Source organism: Littorina saxatilis, linkage group LG17 (genome assembly GCF_037325665.1).
Source record: "Littorina saxatilis isolate snail1 linkage group LG17, US_GU_Lsax_2.0, whole genome shotgun sequence".
NCBI classification, from domain to species: domain Eukaryota; kingdom Metazoa; phylum Mollusca; class Gastropoda; order Littorinimorpha; family Littorinidae; genus Littorina; species Littorina saxatilis.
Window position 1 is genome coordinate 21943518 of NC_090261.1, and position 14503 is coordinate 21958020.

The 14503-nt window shown below is 45.4% G+C and overlaps 2 protein-coding genes across 3 annotated transcripts in view; both read left to right on the top strand.

Moving 5' to 3' along the window:
* The window catches only part of LOC138953221 (neuroligin-2-like), a 17717-nt gene extending 4250 nt beyond the window's left edge, over positions 1 to 13467 (top strand). For both annotated transcript variants that reach the window (XM_070325019.1, XM_070325018.1), the window contains exons 3-8: positions 4220 to 4374; positions 4827 to 5320; positions 5664 to 5908; positions 8198 to 8393; positions 8990 to 9161; positions 10843 to 13467. In XM_070325019.1, the coding sequence (XP_070181120.1) occupies positions 4220 to 4374; positions 4827 to 5320; positions 5664 to 5908; positions 8198 to 8393; positions 8990 to 9161; positions 10843 to 11077 (1497 nt within the window). In that variant the 3' untranslated portion in view covers positions 11078 to 13467. The remainder of the gene's footprint in view (positions 1 to 4219; positions 4375 to 4826; positions 5321 to 5663; positions 5909 to 8197; positions 8394 to 8989; positions 9162 to 10842) is intronic.
* Positions 1 to 14503, top strand: part of LOC138953220 (acetylcholinesterase-like) — a 58560-nt gene that overhangs the window by 29749 nt on the left and 14308 nt on the right. The window lies entirely within an intron of this gene.

The following is a 14503-nucleotide window of genomic DNA, read 5'->3' on the forward strand; positions in this document are numbered from 1 at the left end:
CGCATTGCGCGGTTCTGTCGGCTGCACTACCGGCACTCGCCGGAGGTGATGATCCGTCCACGCAGGCACGCTACGGCGGCTGCGGCAGTATGGAGTTTTCACTGACTTCCGGTCCTTCCGGATCACGAAGTCAACCAGTGCAGCCTTCAATTCCGCATTGCGCGGTTTCGTCGACTACACTTCCGGTTTCGGCCGGACACGCTGCTTCCTCTTCTGGTGCTTCCTTCCGGATTTCAGAGGTTGGATTCCAGCGTACGCCTTCCGGCCATTTAGTGCCTAGGCTTGAGCAGGCATCACTCCACTCGGATGGGGGAGTGACGTCAGCTCATCCAGCTCCGGTTTTTACGGATGGTCGTCCTACCTACCCTTACCTTCACAAGGTTCTGGGTTGCAGGATAATGTTCGTGCACAGGCATTCCGGTTTCCGGTTTGCCAGGGCATGCTTCTGCTTCCGGAACTGGTGGTTTTGGTCATGGTTCCTTGTGTGACTATTCTGATGCTCCATCAGTGGTCAACGAGGAGTCTCGGGGCGTGTTTCCGTCGAAGCTCAAGTCTGTTCTTGACATCGCGGCGGAAGTAGCGTCTCGTTTTTTCCCCGAAGGGGTGGTGGCTGCGGATTCTTCCGCTCCGTTCGTTCCTTCGGCCATGGCGGACTTCCGGCCGGCACAGGAAGATGTTTCTTCCTTCCGGTTCGCCGAGTCTCCGTCAGTGGCTTACCAACTTTCGCATTCGCTGGTTCGTCCAGCACATGCGGGGAGTGGTATTCGGCCAGTGCCTGTTCCGTTACTGCTTCCTTTTGGTCCAGTTCCGGAATCAGCTCAGCAGTGGGTGGCGTCGGCTTCTCAAGCCTCTTCCTTTGTGCCTACGGGCAATAGGAAGCTTAGCTTGCCCACTCAGAGCCAGAGCTGGCTGGCGTCTTTTGCACTCCCTAGGGCTACCCTTCCGGTTCCCCGGGAATTGCTGCCTCTTCTGGCTAAACCGATCAAGCATGATCTGGTTCTGCCGGTTTCTGAGGCTTCCCTCCTCTCTGCTGAGGAGGTTGGACGTCGGCAGATCGAACTGTCCTCCGTTGCGGAGACTCTTGTTCGGACTCTGTATCGGGCATTGATCGATTCACTGGTTCCTTTCACTCTCAGTGAAGAACAAAATGCGGACGATGTCTCTGCGCTTTTTACCGCCTTGGCCAAGGTCAATGAGGAACAATTGCGTCTTTCCTCTCTACAGTACACCCAAGCGGTCCTCTGTAGGAGGGATCTCTTCCTCTCGCAGTCCCAGTTCACGGAGCTGGCTACTAGGGAGACCTTGAGAGTCTCCCCGGTCTCAGAGGAATCTCGCTTCTGTTCTCTGGCAATGGATGCCAGACAGAAGGAGATTCAGTCGAACAAGGACAGTCAGTTCCTCGACTTCACTCTGCAGGGGGTGAAACAGTCTAAGCCTTCTAAGCAAAAGCAGGCTCAGACATTGTCGATCCTCAAGCCAGCTCAGAAGCGGCAGGCTCTGCCGGTCGCTCGTGGCAGGAAGAAGAGGACGGCATCGGGGAGGGGGTGTGGCGGCTCTGGGAGTAAGCCACACCCCCAATGAAGCGCTCCCGATCTCACCCCCCTCCCGCCTTCCACCTTGGTGATGGCGGGAGGCCCCTCCCGTGCGCTTTCTCGTTGGATGTCGGTAGTAGACAGCCAATGGATTGTGGGAGTGGTGAGATCGGGCTTCCGCCTGCTCTGGCGGGAGGAAAAGGCGCCTCTTACCCGAGTGCCACCGCGGTTCAAGCCCATCTTCTCGCAGGAAGCATGTTCAGTCTTGCAGTCGGAAATTGCCTCCCTGGAGCAGAAGGGCGCAGTGGAGAGAGTTCGGGTCCATAGCTCCCTGGGCGTCTTTTCGCCGTTCCCAAAGCGTCAGGAGGACGGCGTCCCGTGTTGGATTTATCTCTCCTCAACACTTTCTTGAGTGAGATAAAAGTCAAGATGGAGACGCCAGCCTCGGTCCGAGACTCTCTCCGCCCAGGAGACTGGGTGACCTCGATCGATCTCACGGACGCATACTTTCATTCTTATGCATCCGGCCGACCGGAAATGGCTTTGTTTCCGGTGGGGAGATCAGATCTACCAGTTTCGCGCACTCCCTTTCGGGCTGTCCCTCGCACCATGGATTTTCACCATGGTGGTGAGACAGGTCTGTGCACAGGTGAGGTCCTAGGGTATCCGCCTGCGGGCTTATCTGGACGACTGATTCATCATGAACCAGTCACAGAGCGGCTGTTCGCAAGATACCCTGATGGTTCTTCGAGAATCCAACTTGTTGGGGTTCTCGATCAACCAGGGAAAGTCGGAGCTGACCCCGTCACAGACATTCACTTATCTGGGGATGTCTTTCGACACGGTCGCGTGGACTGTCCAGCCTTCTCAGAGAAGGGTGGACAAGCTCCAAGCTCAGATTTGCTCCACTTTGCCTCTCCTGATGGCTTCCATCCGTCTGGACTTGGTGGCTCGCTCGCATAGAGCGTCCACCTCGTCAGTTTATGCTTCCCACTGGAAGGCATGGACTGCCTGGTGTTCAGCTACAGGGGTGAGTTCGGTGGCTCCGCGCTATATTCAGGTCGCCAACCGCCTCTCTTTCATGTCTTCGCAGGGCGCCTCAGGCTCCTCGTTGAGGGTCCGGCGCTTCGCTATCTCGGCGACTCTTAAGCAGATCGGTCGGTCTGTTCGAGTCGGGGGCGTTATAGCTGCAGTCATTAAAAGGGCTGCTCTGAAGGAAGCGAAAGCTCGTTTGCCCGCTCCCAAGTGGGACTTGTTTTTAATCCTGGAATTCCTACGTTCTGCGGATTTTGAGCCTTTGAGCGAGGCCATTCTGTTCAATGTCACTCGCAAAGCGCTGGTTCTTCTTTTGTTGGCAACGGCCCGACGGGGTAGCGAGGTCCACGCCCTGTCGGGTCAGCCTGGAGATATCTCCTTTTAGTCGGACGGTTCCGCATCTTTGCGTTTCCGGCCCGATTTCCTGGCCAAGAATCAGTCTCCGGGGCAGGCCTCTCCGCTGGTTAGAGTCAAGGCTCTGATCAGCGCGTTGGCCCCGGATGACCTTGATTCGGTCAATTGCCCTGTGAGGGCTCTTCGTCTGTACTTAGCCCGGACTCAGCCGTTTCGGTCTAGTTCTCAGAAGTTGCTGTTTATCTCGCCCTTTTCTAGGCGCGAGTAAGATTTGTCGAAGGTATCGTTGGCCCGGTGGGTGTCCTCGCTCATTAAGCAAGCTTATGAGTGGAGTCGCACAAAGAGGGGGGGGGTCATGCCCTCCTTGCCACTTGACTCGGCCCGAGGCAGTACTGCGCTCCAGATGTCTAGAGGAGGTGCTGACAATTGCGTTTTGGCGTTCTGAAGATGTTTTCATAAACTTTTATCTTCGGGACGTCTCGGCTCTTCGACAGGATGGCTCCAGAGGCCTTCCAGCTCTCATAGCAGCAGGTCAGTTCCTGTCCAGAACTTGATGGTGAGTTTTGATTCATTTCTAGCCCACCGCCTTGTTGATGTTATCTGCTAATGTGATTCGGAGTAAGAATATGTTATTTAATGGAAAATTTCCTAGATAAATTTTCATTTAATTAATATACTTACCCGAATCACATACTGTATTCCCTCCCACCTGCCCCGCGTATGGTTTTAAGTTTTTTAAAGCCGTATGAGAATAGGCACGTGTTCCTAGAGGAAGTGACGTGGCACACACCCGTATGGGAGGTAACTCCCAGTGTGCTGGCCCATTACCAAAGCTACTTTCACTTTCGTTTTGGTGATGGGGTTGCTTCCCTTTAAAATTTTTAGCCGGGTAAGCGTTTTTCAGTGATAAGCATCTCAGGTGACTCAATGCTAATGTGATTCGGGTAAGTATATTAATTAAATGAAAATTTATCTAGGAAATTTTCCAGTAAACCCTGACATGATGTAATTGATGCCACAAGGGGTTTATGAAATACAACCGGACGTGATCTATATGACGTCGTAATTAGTTTAGGAAGTTAATAACTGACTGACATATTGTATAATCATGACGTCACACGTGGTTTCAAAGTGGTTTTAAAACCTGACATGATTCACTGTCACCTCACAAAAGTGGTTTCTAAAGTTTACCTCACATGATGTACATGACGTCACAAATGAGTCATGAAGTTTATACTAACATGATGAACTGACATGACGTCACGAGTGGTTTATGACGTAAAACCTACCGTGCACAGATGAGGCCTGCACTGATTGATGAGACGCGAGAAATGGGCGAGGACTGTCTGATGCTGAGTGTCTACGTACCGGCAGAGAACTCTCCTAGTCTCTATCCTGTCATGTTCTTCATTCACGGAGGAGGATTCACGATGGGAGATGCTCCCTTTTACGGGTAAGACAATTAAACATGCGATGTGCTCGCAGCCTGTTGAGTCTGAACAGGATGATCGTTTTTCCTCTGCTGTAGCCGTTTGTGTTTTTTTTAAGCATATTTTGATCTTTCTGTGATTTTCTGAGTATCTGCCATGCAGAAGGCGTTGATAGTTGGCTCAGGGAATGTAAGGTCTTTGTCTTTTATTTTTGTTTACAGTTTGAGATGAGAGCACGTGCGTATTGTAAAAATAAAAAAATGCGTTGCAACATAGTACTGGTAAAAGCCACTTCTTTTCAAGTTTATATTTCAATAATTGTATGTATAAGTTATTTTTCTCCATGCAACAACGAAAAAACCAGTTAAACTGCGTTGAATAACGTGGCATGAAAATGATAAAACCCACCAACACAACAACACCGGAGTGGATCACACTGAAACAAACAATACTTTGCCTTGAATCTTGTTTTCAGCCCGTCTAAACTTGTAGTCGACGGACAGGTGATCGTGGTCACCATCCAGTATCGTTTGGGACAATTCGGATTCTTCTATTCCGATGACGGCGTGCTTCCGGGAAACCAAGGACTCTGGGATCAGAACCTCGCCCTCCGCTGGGTCAAAGACAACATCCGGGCGTTCGGCGGTGACCCTGACCTCGTGACGGTGTTCGGCGAATCAGCGGGAAGTATGAGCGCGGGACTCCAGATGATGAGCCCTTATTCCAAAGGACTGATGAAAAGGGCCATCTTAGAGAGTGGCTCGCCACAGATTATATCCTTGATCACCGCTTACGTAAAAAGCTTCGATGTCTTGAAGCTGACAGCGGAAGTTTTTGAGTGTCAGGGAGAAAGTAACGCTGAGTTGCTCCAGTGTCTGCAGAAGGTGCCGGCTGACGAATTCTTCAATAAGACCTTACACCTTGCAAGACCTACATCTTCTGGTAGCTTATTCTTCCCCATGGTTGACGGTGAGTGTCCATAATAAAAGGCAGTTTGCTGTTTCTGTGATTATTTTGTATGTCTTGTTTTTGTGTTTGTGTTTGTGTTTAATTTTTGTGATTTTTCTGTTTACCGTGCTTGTGCGTTAGAAAGCTGAGAAGAAAGTGGTGGACCTGCTATCGTTTCTTCATTATTTCCATCATCATACCAAAAGTCTTCAAGAACGAATCTTTTTGTCTTCATTCGTTTTCCATTTTGTTTTTGTTGTTGTTTTTGTGTGTGTGTTTTTCTTGATGGAATTTATGTAATATAATTAGAATCGCAAATGTCTTACTAAATGCAAACGAATGATACCTTACATTACATCTGCAGGCACCTTCATCCCACGTGACCTGAAGGAGCTGGCCATGGACGAGCAGTACGTGCAAGAGAATGGCATCGGGGACATTGACGTCATCGTGGGCGTCAACAACAGGGAGGGGTCACTTCTGCTCATCACGCTTCAGTTTAGCGGGCAGCCCATGGAGGCACTGTCCAGTCTAGACTACTTTCGTGCCATCATGGACCAGTGTTTCTTTCTCTCAGGAATTCCAAAAGCCGATGACGTGCTCAAAAAGGTTGGTCAGCTTTGTTATTTAGTGTTTTACTGTTCCCCCGAAGACGAACTACGGCTGCCTATATGGCGGGGTGATGGCGATTGGCCGTAGACGTAATCTTCCCATTTGGATGACAGTCACCTTCTCTTTGCCAACTCCCCCCCGCCCCCCCAACAACAACAACAACTTTCTTCTGCTCGAAACGAATGAAATCTGGTCGGGGCAGACCAATCTACATTGAAAAGTCCGTATTGGAAATTGGTCAAAGGGTGCTATTTCCCTTACCTGTTTGATGAATATATTAGAAGCTGCTTAGTATATTCAGAAACACACAGAGATTGTCACGGACAGACATATGTACACGCGTAATAGAAAGAAGCACTCGACGGAACTAAAACAAAATGCAAGGACAAGTCGCGAAAGGCGAAAATACAATATTTAGTCAAGTAGCTGTCGAACTCACAGAATGAAACTGAACGCAATGCCATTTTTCAGCAAGACCGTATACTCGTAGCATCGTCAGTCCACCGCTCATGGCAAAGGCAGTGAAATTGACAAGAAGAGCGGGGTAGTAGTTGCGCTAAGAAGGATAGCACGCTTTTCTGTACCTCTCTTTGTTTTAACTTTCTGAGCGTGTTTTTAATCCAAACATATCATATCTATATGTTTTTGGAATCAGGAACCGGCAAGGAATAAGATGAAAGTGTTTTTAAATTGATTTCGACAATTTAATTTTGATCATAATTTTTATATATTTAATTTTCAGAGCTTGTTTTTAATCCAAATATAACATATTTATATGTTTTTGGAATCAGCAAATGATGGAGAATAAGATAAACGTAAATTTGGATCGTTTTATAAATTTTTATTTTTTTTTACAATTTTGAGATTTTTAATGACCAAAGTCATTAATTAATTTTTAAGCCACCAAGCTGAAATGCAATACCGAAGTCCGGGCTTCGTCGAAGATTACTTGACCAAAATGTCAACCAATTTGGTTGAAAAATGAGGGCGTGACAGTGCCGCCTCAACTTTCACGAAAAGCCGGATATGACGTCATCAAAGACATTTATCAAAAAAATTTAAAAAACGTTCGGGGATATCATACCCAGGAACTCTCATGTCAAATTTCATAAAGATCGGTCCAGTAGTTTAGTCTGAATCGCTCTACACACACACACAGACAGACAGACGCACATACACCACGACCCTCGTTTCGATTCCCCCTCGATGTTAAAATATTTAGTCAAAACTTGACTAAATATAAAACAAGTCGCGTAAGGCGAAAATACAACATTTAGTCAAGTAGCTGTCGAACTCACAGAATGAAACTGAACGCAATGCCATTTTTCAGCAAGACCGTATACTCGTAGCATCGTCAGTCCACCGTTCATGGCAAAGGCAGTGAAATTGACAAGAAGAGCGGGGTAGTAGTTGCGCTAAGAAGGATAGCACGCTTTTCTGTACCTCTCTTTGTTTTAACTTTCTGAGCGTGTTTTTAATCCAAACATATCATATCTATATGTTTTTGGAATCAGGAACCGACAAGGAATAAGATGAAAGTGTTTTTAAATTGATTTCGACAATTTAATTTTGATAATAATTTTTATATATTTAATTTTCAGAGCTTGTTTTTAATCCGAATATAACATATTTATATGTTTTTGGAATCAGCAAATGATGGAGAATAAGATAAACGTAAATTTGGATCGTTTTATAAATTTTTATTTTTTTTTACAATTTTCAGATTTTTAATGACCAAAGTCATCAATTAATTTTTAAGCCATCAAGCTGAAATGCAATACCGAAGTCCGGGCTTCGTCGAAGATTACTTGACCAAAATTTGAACCAATTTGGTTGAAAAATGAGGGCGTGACAGTGCCGCCTCAACTTTCACGAAAAGCCGGATATGACGTCATCAAAGACATTTATCAAAAAAATGAAAAAAACGTTCGGGGATTTCATACCCAGGAACTCTCATGTCAAATTTCATAAAGATCGGTCCAGTAGTTTAGTCTGAATCGCTCTACACACACACACAGACAGACAGACAGACAGACACACGCACATACACCACGACCCTCGTTTCGATTCCCCCTCGATGTTAAAATATTTAGTCAAAACTTGACTAAATATAAAAAAGGAAGCCAACAAGACCCCAACCCGCCCCACGCCCCTCCCGCACAAAATAAAAACTAAACAAATTAAAACAAAACAAAACAACAACAAACAAACAAAAGAAGAAGAAGAAGAAGATACAACAACACTACTTATGACAATCCATGTATATGTATATTTTCAATGTTGCAGACAGTGGAGTTTTTCTACCGTGGCGCAGACCTGGATCGCAACCAGACCATGAACCGCGACACGGTGGCTGACTTGTACGGGGACTGTCTCATGGTGGCGCCCGTCTTTGAGTGGACACGCTACCTGGCCGACTCCCCGCACACCTCTAACAGATACCTGTACGTTATGGATCATCCCTTTGACTTCAACAACCAAGGTGGGTTAAGTGCTGTCTGTAGGTCGTGGGTCGCGGGTGTGTTAGTGCGTGCACACAAACACGTATTTCAACAGCACATCCATATTCATAGAAGAAATTTGTATCAGAAACAAATATTGTAATAAAACATTTTTAAAATTGATAGAAAGAAAGAAATGAAACGCCCAAATACGATGTTTCTTCTTCTTCTTCCTTATTCATGGGCTAAAACTCCCACGTTCACTAATACTTTTCCACGATTTGGTTTGTACGTGTATGACCGTTTTCACCCCTCCATTTAAGCAGCCAGACGCCGCTTTTGGGGGAAGCATGCTGGGTATGGTTGTGCTTCTACAACCCACCGAACTCTGGCATGGATTAAAGAATATTTTCCGTGCGCACTTGATCTTGTGCTTGCATGTACACACGAAGGCACTAGCAGGTCTGCACATAAGTTGGCATGGGAGATCGGAAAAATCTCCACCCTTAACCCACCAGACGCGGCCGGGATTCGAACCCGCAACCTCCTACATAGGAGGCCGATGTCTTATCCTCTAAGCCACTGCGCCCGTCAAGACGATGTTTGACAGGCGTGTATTTGGTTGTGTCCAATGCAGGTCCATACCCAGGCGCTCACCACGGAGACGAGCTAGTGATGCTGTTTGACTACAACACACAAATACAGTACAGTAACTTCATGAAGATGTTTAACAAGACTGCACTCACGCCCGGGGAACTACCCGTGGGCGACACATTTGTCCAGATCGTCACCACGTTTGCAAAGACTGGGTAGGTTGAGTCTTTCTTCTTGACTATGTTTTGGACAATAATCCACCCTTTAACTGGCGCAGCTAGGTAGGTCAATCGTCACCACGTTAGCAAAAACTGGGTAGGTTAAAGGTGGTCGTCTACATGTTTGCTTTTTTTCAATAATCTTATGGTTAGATTTCGCTAAAAAGTTATGTGAGATGATGAATGAACCATGGGGAAAAAAGTTATAGAAAAAAAAAATATGTACAAAAAAAATTTATTTTTGGGTAGCGTGACTCACGTTTCCAATATTTTGTTTTCTGTTTGCTGAGAACATGTGCTTTGCCTATATATACAGACCAATCAAATTCATGTCACTATGCTTATGGCCACGCCCAAACAAGTGCAGCAACAGTTTGACACTGGAGCGCTGTCCACGCTTTTTTTTAAACGCACGAAATGCACGGGATTTGAGAGGAGTTTTGCGCTTGGCATTTTCCAAATAAGGATATCCTACTATGAGTACTACGCTGGAATACTACAATGAATTTTCAAACGGCTACACTTGCTTCGTCTTTCCTGATCGAAAGGGGGTGTATTGTTGATATTTGTAGATAATAGACTCTGCATTTTAATTGTCAAATGGCGATTTCGGTATAAAAATGTAGACAAGGACCTTTAAGTGTTTCTTCTTGACAATCTATTGGAGAACCACCCACTCTTTCACTGATTGGAGAGATTGTCACCACGTTTGCCAAAACTGGGTAGGATAAGTGTTCCTTCTTCTGTATCGTTCGGATAAAAACTCAGTCTTTTAGTACTGTAGGCTGCCTTATTGTCATCATGCTCGCACAAATTGGGTAGGATTTGAGTTCCCTCTTGATTGCCTTTAGGACAATGATCCACTGTTTTGCGGTTGTGTCTGCATCGTCATTATGTTTGCCAAAACAGGGCAGGTTATGTGTCCGTTGTTCTGTGCCTTTGGAACAAAAATCCACTCTTTTACTACTGTAGTTTAATCCTCACCACATTCGTATAAAACTGAGTAGAATTTGTGGTCCTTCTTGATTCCCTTTCGGACAACAATCCAACCATTTATCTGTGTAGAGAGATTAAATGTTCCTTCTGTATTGTTCGGATACAAATCCACTCTGTAAGTACTAGAGGCTCATCTTCATCTCGTTCGTAACATTTAGGTAGGATTTGAGTTCTTTCTTTATTGGACAATAATTTACTTTTTTGGCGGTTGTGTGGGCATCGTCACTATGTGTGCCAAAAGCTTGATAGGATTTGTGGTCCGTCTTTATTACCTTTTGGTCAACAATGTAGTTTTTTAGTATTGTCGGCACCTTCTCCACGTTTGCCCAAACTGTCTTAAGAATCTTGTGAACAAGCTTGCTTTCTTTTAGCGCCGGCTGCGAGCTGATCGTCATCACGTTCGATAAAACTGGGTAGGGTGTGTTTTCTTGACATTAGTATAGTCTGTTGAACGGTTGCTTCTTTTAAATTTTCTGTTCATAAGCTCTCTAAATTTACATCCATTTTAAGACTCCCCCCTTTTTAAGACCCGATATACTCAGGTTTTTAAAGGTCTTGAAATAAGGGTTTCACTGTACTAAGATCAGCTGCACCAAAACGGACAGAAAAGGATTCAAATTTAGCTTTCAATGGACCTCCGATCTTACTGTATTCCAATGTGCTGTCTTCTTGGATGTTGCAGCAACCCTAGTGCGCCACTGATAGATGACCTTGGAGGTGAGTGGCCCCAGTTCACCAGTGACGACGAAGCCTACCTGTCCTTCTCCAGGTCGCCACGTGTTGTGTACAACGCAGGTCCCTACAGAAAGCGTGCTGCCCTGTGGAACAAACTGATACCTCAGCTGAACACTCTGGTGTCACAAAGAGAACAGGACACTGATAGCAAGGGTCAGCAACCAGGAAAGGATGAGCTGTGATAATGACTTGTGACTTGTGACTCACAACTCACGCACGCACGCACGAACACGCACGAACACGCACGCTCGCTCGCTCGCACGCACGCAGGCACATACACGCACGCACGCGTGCACATATACACACATGCACACATTTATGATCGTTTACACGGAAGACATAATTTATACCTGTAAAATACCCTGATAAGGGAACTAAGCTAGGCACGTTGGTACAAGCTCCTGTGCCCAGCGAGCTTAGAAGAAGTATGTGTAGAGAGTTCTGGTAATGATCAAATATATGTTCAAATTCATTGTTTGTTTGTGCGCTTTTTTACATTTATTTATTCATTTATTTAGTTATTTTGTAAATGTTATTTATTTATTTATTTATTTATATTTATTTATTTTTTTCATTTATTTTATTTAGCTTTTACATCTGAGTAGATCTGATTCAAAAGCACAATTATACTCTGACTCCAATGTCAGTGTACATGTATAAATCTGAATTACCTTAACCTATTACTAAGTAGCATTGTTATACAATGGGAGGTTCCACTGTACTCAGATTCAATGTATGGTTTTGCTCATAAGAAAAATACCTAACTCAGTGTAAGGCATTTCTGCAGTGAAACTACAGGGGAAGCTACTGGAAGGGTATCTATCATGTGTCAGAGAGTACAAACTCTCAGACCATCGGAAACCATTGCAACGGTAACGTAAGCAAACCTGCCGATCTCGTTTCTTGAGTTAGGCTCTTTTCCTGTATGAAACAGGAAGACTTGTTTTGAGAATGTGGAGGTATGCAAAAGCTCTGTGTGGGTTGTTATGCAGTTGTGCTGATTGAAAATGTTGCTGTCAGCTCTTTATTTCACGTTTACCCCGTGGTAACAGCTCGAGATAGGCAGTGTGCAACTTATAACTCAAATGAAATAGGCAGATTGTTCAGAAACCAAAGAAGGTTGTTTGCGTTTTTCTCAAAACATCACACAATGACATAGGCACATGTCACACGCTTTCCTTCTTTGCCACTACTAAAGCAAACGTGTGCAAGATTGTATGTTACACGCTTTGGAGCATGTGCAAGAACGGATTCAAACTCGAAATCGTCCCTCCAAAAGACCCAAAATGCACACACGACTTTTATTTCTCCTACTGTTATCGTTTCCTCTCTTTACAAATTCTTCAACGCTGAGAATACCGAAAACGGCATCCCAGACGACAGAACTGTTTCCATACGCGAATTTAGCTGCCCTTGGAAAGTGGCTCGCTCACGAGGCTTGTTAGTCTGAATCTAGAAGGACCGAGTTATGAACATAGATGACAAAGATCCCGGAAAGAACAAACATTTCGCGGATGCAGACACAGACAGACGTCATGACGATTGCGATGCTTCAAACGATACAGACTGTGACGTCATTCACATATACCGAGACGTCATTCATAGTTGTTCGGTCACTTTCGTCAAAAAGTAGATCTACCCACAATGGCTGCTCCTGTGTTTAGGTTTATCAAGCCTGAGTACGCAAAACGTGTTTGTTCTCTCCTCTGTTGAAGCTGTGAGACATAAATGCTATTCCGACTTGGTCGTGTGACAGAGTTTTCTTCCACACTCGATTAGCTGATGTCTAACTCAGCCTGACGGCTTCGTTAGACAATCAACGTAATCTCGTGTGGAAGAAAACGTCTGTCACACGACCAAGTCTGAATAGCAGGTATTATCTTATGAGCGTGACGGTATGGTTTTGCTCATGTTTACATCTGAATAGTCCTAATTCAGCAGCATAATTATAATGGTATAGTTTTCTTCAAACATTTGCTCAAAATCAACATCACATGTACATTCGCAATTACTGCCCGAAATTACGGAGTATTCAGAGCTTTTCCATTGTGTGTGCTTGTATTCTGTAATTTCACTTACATTTTGTCTTGCTTTATTTTATTTTATTTTTTATTTTATGCAATTTATATCGCGCACATATCTCAACCACGGATTCAAGGCGCAGGGATTTATTTATGCCGTGTGAGATGGAATTTTTTACACAATATATCACGCATTCACATCGGCCAGCAAACCTCAAGCCTATTAGGGCGAGCATTCACCTTTCACGGCCTATTATTCCAAGTCTCTGCTGCAAATCCAGATTTTGTTTAAATCAACAAAAATCGTTGTATATTTGACCGAATGAGTTAATGAGTGCATCCAGTTATCGAGCAGGTTTGATATGCATGTTTATGAGGGCCGGTTTGTATCCATGACTAAATGCACGTGAGGGAGGAGGGGGTAGGGTGGTGGGGGTTGGTGTGCGATTGGTTAGTTTGTGGAGTCTGCGTGATCTTGCAAGTGAACAATTTATACACAGCTGTAACACTTTTCTTGCAAATTATGATAAAAAATACAATTGAAAAAATCACTTTTGGTCTCTGTGAATGCTTTACACTCGTTTATTGCAGTTTTCAGACCTTTCCTTGCTGACCTTTCACTCACGCACGCACGCGCACACACACACACACACACACACACACGCTTCACGCACGCACGCACGCACGCACAAACACACACACACACACACACACAACGTATATACACACACACATACACACACGCAATAACAACGCGCGCGCATACACACTGTCACACACACACACACACACACACACACACACACAACGCGCAAACACACACACACACAATCACAACGCCCGCGCGCACACACATACACACAGACACACACACACTTTCATACACACACACACGCACAGACACACACACAGACACGAGCGCGCGCCCGCACAAGTTAACACACTATACACACACAAACGCACACACACGCTCACACAAGTTACACACACATTCACACTTACACACACAGACACAGACACTTACACACACACACACACACTCGCATACACGCACGGACACACCCACACATACTAACACACACACACACACACACACACAGACACACAGATACATACACAGGGCCGGACCAAATGAGTTCTTAGGGGGGGGGGTTCCTCCTTTTTTGGGGGGGCAAATCAGCGAAGTGGCGAAGCCACAAGCGCGCGCCTGCAAAGCAGGCGCGCGAACTAGGGGGGTCTGGGGGCATGGTCCCCCGGAAAATTTTTGAAAAACGGTTAAAATCTGTGCAATCTGGTGCATTCTGGGCCTTGTTTTGAGGGTTAAGGCCTGTCAGTGTGAGTTGGTGGGGGGGGGGGGGGGGGTACCTTTTTCTCATCGGATTTCATATTGAATAAAATTTGTTAGAGACACACACAAAATTTATTTTAAAAAAAACAACAAAAAACAAAAACACTCAAAGCAAGGTACATGCTTTTTCCAGGGGTGGGGTTCCGGAACCCCTGGAACCCCCCCCCCCCCCCCCTGGGTCCGGCCCGGCATACACACACACACACACACACACACGCGCGCACAGACCCAGACACTTA